The sequence below is a fragment of the Arachis ipaensis genome, chromosome B10 (genome assembly GCF_000816755.2).
Source record: "Arachis ipaensis cultivar K30076 chromosome B10, Araip1.1, whole genome shotgun sequence".
Taxonomy (NCBI): domain Eukaryota; kingdom Viridiplantae; phylum Streptophyta; class Magnoliopsida; order Fabales; family Fabaceae; genus Arachis; species Arachis ipaensis.
This window is the reverse complement of record NC_029794.2, coordinates 117230948-117236727: the sequence shown is the minus strand read 5'-3', so window position 1 is coordinate 117236727 and position 5780 is coordinate 117230948. Positions and strand designations below refer to the sequence as shown.

Sequence of the window (5780 nt, the reverse complement as noted above, 5' to 3'; positions counted from 1 at the left end):
TTAATTTTTATACTTTTTATATTATTTTATAATACTTTATATATAATTGTATTTTAATATCGTTAAAATTATACTTCTTTTAATATGCTATTCATTGTTCCTTTTTAACTAATTATTAACTATGATTTACTAACACTGCAGGAAACACATCTTTATATAATTGTGAAGAGAAATATGATGAACGAATTTAAACATTTGTTACAAGAAAAATGAGGACGAGCACCACATAAGAAAACTAAGTCCATCAACTAAAACAAATCCAAAAATCAAATCACCAAATAAAAATATCAATTTGTAGTTTGTACAACTCCAACATCCAAATCTTTTGTACTACAAATTATTTTAAACAAAACACATTTTAAATTTAACTTTAATTTACACATATTTAATTTAATTCTATAAAATATAGTCATTTTTAATATTTATTATATATTATTATTAATTTACCATCCGCGTATTGCGCGGGCCTCGTTCTAGTTTTTTTTGTAAATGGAGAAGCTCATGGTGTAACACCATGAAATGGAGGCATAGCAAAATATTGCACTGCTATGGGTTTAGAGACAAAACGTAAATTACGTTTTGTATTTGTTTATTTTTTTTGAATTTTGAAATACACCAAACGTAGCTTACGTTTTGGTTTTTCTTTTTTTTTTTTTTGGTTTAATACTAAACGCAAGTTGCGTTTTACTAAGTTAGAAAAAGAAAAAAAATTTTGAAGCCCACAAAACGCAACCTACGTTTTGTTAGTGTCAGAAATTTTTTCTTGGAAGCCCCAAAACGCAGGTTGCATTTTGTACACAAAATAATATTTAAATCCACAAATTTACCTATAAATATGAAGTCTGGTGATGTTCATCTTCATCTTCACTTCTCCTCTTGTTCTTTCTTGCATAAAGTCCTTAGTGGGGTATTTTTTTGGCAGATAACTGTGTCAAAAAAATAGAATTAGTTAAGGCTGAAGTTTTGGAAGGTGTTGCAAACTTGCGAGTATATTATAACGGTAAGGTTATAACAAACACACATGAAGGAGTGACTTTTGTTTGTGAATGTCCGTTGTCATTTGTCATTCCATGTACCATGGGTTTTGTTGAGTTGCAAAATGGTCTTTGTAATAACATTCAAAGCCACATTTTGAAAAGGGTGAGCAATCTTTTATACAGAAGTCCTGTGCAAGTATTTGGTGGGTTAATACAGTTTCAAATAATGTCCATCACTGACGATACCAGTATGCAGCAGATGTTGTATATTTATCAACAAACCCGATCTCAGTGCTGATGATAGAGGTGTACGTTGAGTTTGAACAGCAGTCGGGGATGAGTATGGTCGGCGACAAGATCAATGTTGATGAGTTCGGGGATATAGATTGGGAAGAAGATAATAATGACAGTGAAGACGAATTCGAAGCTAACTATGAATTCGATGATGAAAACGATGACGGAGACTTGGCAGGCAATCCGGCGGTACAAGATGAAGCAAATGCGATTGTAAGCCCGCACCCGTTTAGTGTTCCGTCTTTTATGCGGACTCTAGATCTCGAAGCCATGCATGCTCCGGAATTTTCTGAGTATGCGAATACAAGTATGCCATAATTATTAACTGAAGTTTTCTATAGTGCTTATTTTATTTACCTTGTCTGACTGATGGCGGTGCGCATGTCGTAGGTGAAGGCAACGTTGCGGCAGAAGATGGCGAGTTTAGTGTCGGAATGGAATTTGGTTCGAGAGAGTCGGTGATATCTGTAATCAAAAGCTACACCATCTCTAGAGGAGTTGATTACACTGTGTATGAGTCTGAGCCGCAGACATTCTATACGAAATGCAAGGGGTATGGTGCAGGGTGCGACTGGCTTCTCCGAGCTAGCTTGATTCGAAAAAAAGCTTGTTGGGAGATCTGGAGATACAATGGCAAGCACACGTGCACCATGGGCATGATTTCACAAGATCATGCCAAGTTGGACTCAGACACAATTGCAGATGCCATTAGGCCGTTGGTCGAAGCAGACCCCTCGATAAATGTGAAGTCTATTATTGCAGAAGTTCAAGGCAGGTTCAACTATACTGTGAGTTACCGCAAGGCTTGGTTGGCAAAGCAGAAAGCTGTCGCAAAAAATTTCGGTGATTGGGAAGTTTCTTACCAGACTCTGCCAGTATGGTTGAAAGCAATGACAGTGAAGATGCCAAGTTCTCGTGTTCAAATTAAAACGCTCCCCGTTTATCGTGAGAGTGAGGAGGTTCAAGGTGTAAGAGTTCTGCACTGTATTTTTTGGAGCTTCTATCCGTGTATTGTAGCATTCAGACACTGCAAGCCACTGGTGCAGGTTGATGGCACGCACCTGTACGAAAAATATAAAGGAGCACTTCTGGTAGCGATTGCACAAGATGGAAATCAAAACATTGTGCCTATTACATTTGTGATTGTCAAGGGGGAGACAGCAGACGCGTGGGAGTTTTTCCTAACCAATTTGCGGAGATATGTTGTTACCATTGATGGTGTGGGTATTATTTTTGACCGCCATACCTCCATCGACGTTGCAATAGCTCGCAGTAACGGTGCATGGTCACCACCAAGGGCGTGGCACATGTCAAGCACATCGGGTCCAACTTCTTAAGGAGATTCAAGACTCCATATTTGCATAAAATCGTGGTGAATACAGGTATTTCAAATTGCTGTTATGGTTCTATTCATAGTAAATTTGTGGCATCTGCTTATAATTAAATGGTTTGTTCAACAGGCTATTCTAGGACGGAGCAGGAGTACAACAAAAACTACCAAAGGCTTAAAGAGCGGGGTGAGGCATATACTCAATGGTGCGATGAGATCGGTGTTGAGAAATGGGTGTTGGCATTCGATGGTGGTCATCGTTGGGGACATATGACGACAAACTTGGTAGAGTGCATAAATTCTGTCCTGAAGGGTGCACGCAACCTTCTTGTAACTGCCCTTGTCCGGTCAACTTTTTATCGACTGAATGAGTTTTTCACTCGGAAGAGTACCGAGGCTGATGAGCGTCGCCGCAACGGATTCACGTATTCAGAATTTGCAACGAAGAGAGTTGAGGAAAGATTCCGACGTGCAGGAAACATTGTGGTCAACCGGTTCGATAGGTGCAACGAGATGTTTGAGGTTCGCAAAATGCAAGATGGTACCATTTACACTGTTAACCTTGCGCAATGACACTGCGACTGTGGCCATTTTCAGGTCGAGCGACTTCCATGTCGCCACGTGCTTGCATGTTGCGCCAACCAACGTCTTGATTGGCAAGTGTACGTGCACGATGTGTACAAGATGTCTGAAATTTACAAGGTGTATAGAGGTGAGTTCGTTCCGATGGGTGACCCCTCCACGTGGGATAGATACGAAGAAGCGAAGGTGATCGCCAATTGGACATTGAGGCACGCGACGAAAGGAAGACCGAAGTCAACCCGCTACGTGAATGAGATGGATTCGCGTGATATGCGTGGTCCTCGTCGGTGCACTACATGTGGACGCGAGGGACATAGCCGCAGCCGATGTCTTCAGCGCGCAGGTCCAAGCTCCGCTGGAGGTCATTAGTGGTTAATTTTTTCAATGTAACTTTATTATGACCTACTTCACAATTATATGTTACTTTTTTTGTAAGCTCATCATTTACTTTAACCTAGTTAACAATTTATAATAAATAAAGTTTTTGACCTCGGTGTTTAATTTTTTAGAGAACAAACATTTTCGATCCAAACAGAGTTACACGGGAACAAAGCTAAATATGTCATAATAATAAAACTGAACACAATCATCTAAATATAAGATACGACACTGAATACAAATCTGAATACAACGCTGAATACAATATCAACTAGAACAGACTACTTCCTCAGCGCCTTCTTCGCATACAAGGATGGGGTGTATTTGTCTGGAGGCGTAGTCTGTGTCCGTAAGTTATACGGATGACCCTGAGGCACACCGGCGTCAAGCCCACTACCAACGTCAGGACCACCGAAATCTGTCAAGCTCGCACCACCAGTGTCATACAAACCGGAGCCACTCATCCCCGGAGCACTCGCTCCACCAAGATCATACCAGTGCTGCAAGTCGTATCCCAAGTCTTCCTCTTCCCGCTCCGGGTACTCATTCAAATCAAACAACTGGCCACGTGGTGGTGCGGAAGGACCGGGCAGATCTACATCACCGGTCGGATCATCAAAGTCGAAGTCACTAGCATGACCTGAAGTGGCGCGACGACCACCAGAATGCTGAGATGTAGCAGGCCCTTCCTGCGGTGGCGGCGGGGATAGAAAATATGTATCTCTTAGGACCTGAGAGAAGCTGATGGTGTCAGATCCACCCAACGGACTAAAGTGACCCTCGGCTGGAATCACCAACTGTGGTATGTAGGGCTCAGGTGCCTGAGGCGGCTGTGGTTCTGGTATATATGCTGCCTGCTGCTGATATGCCGGCCACTGCTGGGCATATGCCGGATCCTGAAACTGCTGGGCATATGCCGGACCCTGAAACTACTGGGCATATGCCGGATGCTGAAACTGATGGGCATACGTTGGATCCTAAAACTGTTGGGCATATGCCGGATCCTGAAACTGCTGGGCATATGCCGGCATCTGAACTTGGTGCTCATATGCCGGGACCTGATAGTGGTGCTCATATGCCGGCACCTAATTATTAATTAAATACAATTAATAGTAATTACTGATAACAATTTATAACCCTAAACATTGATAATAATCATCATAATACTAGTAATTAATAATAATACATGTTCCTACTGCTCATGAGGCAGGACTTGCTCCTGAGGGTTAGCTGGTTCTTCCTGTTGCTGTTGTGGTTCATCGGCGCCACCCTCTTCACCTGCAACTCTATCTGACAGTCGCAGGTACATCCCATACTGCTATGTGTACCACTCGTAGTACACTGAGAGAGGATAGAAGTCAATAATCTCCTCGCCTAACTGCAATGTGTTATAGCGATCAAATCTCCACCTATTAACCCATTCACTGTAAATCTCTCCCCAGTCATGGTTCTGCGCTCCTGTCAACCGCTTGCAATGATCACGACCAAGGTCGAACGCCGGGCCTGGTGGAAGCTGTTGCATCCCGAACTGTCGTCTAACTTGGCCCGTCGGGTGCCATTCTATGCACTCGAATGACACTAGCGGCGAATGGGTGGAGCAGATAGCCAAGCGGGGAGCGAGGACATCCGGAACTCCCACTCCCATATACAGCCGCCATATAAACTACACATTAGTTACCAAGAGGCCGATTAGAAAAATTATTTGTCTGAATAAAAACATTGAACATTAATGGTTACAACTTACATCGTCAAATCCCATGTCATCGAGTGCTCGCCTAAAATGCTCTGTAGGCCGCCGTGTATATCTTGTATGTCAGCGCCAATGGCTCCACCTAACAAAAATGATAACAATAACAGTCACAATAACGATAACAATAACAATAACGATAACAGTAACAATAACAATAACAATAACAATAAAAGGCGATACCGTCGCGCGAGTGGAATACCAACATCGACGAGCTGATCGCGGGGTATAGGTGCCAGGAACGGCATACGCTCCCATGCCCAAACAAAAAGCAGTATCAGTGGCCATCCATCTCTTTGCAGTTGTATCGTGATGCACGATACAACGATCTGTATAGGTGTGCCAGACTGGCTGCCCCCCAACTGTATGCTAAAATCCGGTGGAAATCCCGAAGTAGCGGTAGAAACTTTGAGTTCAACGAAGTGGTCGACTTATCCGGAAACACAACCGTTCCGAGCACGTAGAAAATGTG

General features: G+C 42.5%; 2 protein-coding genes and 1 long non-coding RNA gene across 3 annotated transcripts in view; 2 read left to right on the top strand and 1 right to left on the bottom strand.

Moving 5' to 3' along the window:
* The window catches only part of LOC110267391, a 17263-nt gene extending 16652 nt beyond the window's left edge, over positions 1-611 (top strand). The window contains exon 3 of the long non-coding RNA XR_002354947.1: positions 478-611. This is a non-coding gene — a long non-coding RNA (uncharacterized LOC110267391). The remainder of the gene's footprint in view (positions 1-477) is intronic.
* On the top strand, positions 1078-3552 carry LOC107621097. The gene is made up of 5 exons (XM_021114661.1): positions 1078-1140; positions 1227-1578; positions 1662-2549; positions 2732-3156; positions 3199-3552. The coding sequence occupies exons 1-5, from the start codon at positions 1078-1080 to the stop codon at positions 3550-3552; spliced, it is 2082 nt and encodes a 693-aa protein (XP_020970320.1).
* On the bottom strand, positions 3843-4870 carry LOC107621098. Its single transcript, XM_016323141.1, has 3 exons — positions 4775-4870; positions 4560-4646; positions 3843-4490 (listed from the first exon to the last, which is right to left on the bottom strand). Exons 1-3 carry the CDS (start codon positions 4868-4870, stop codon positions 3843-3845), a joined length of 831 nt encoding a protein of 276 aa, XP_016178627.1.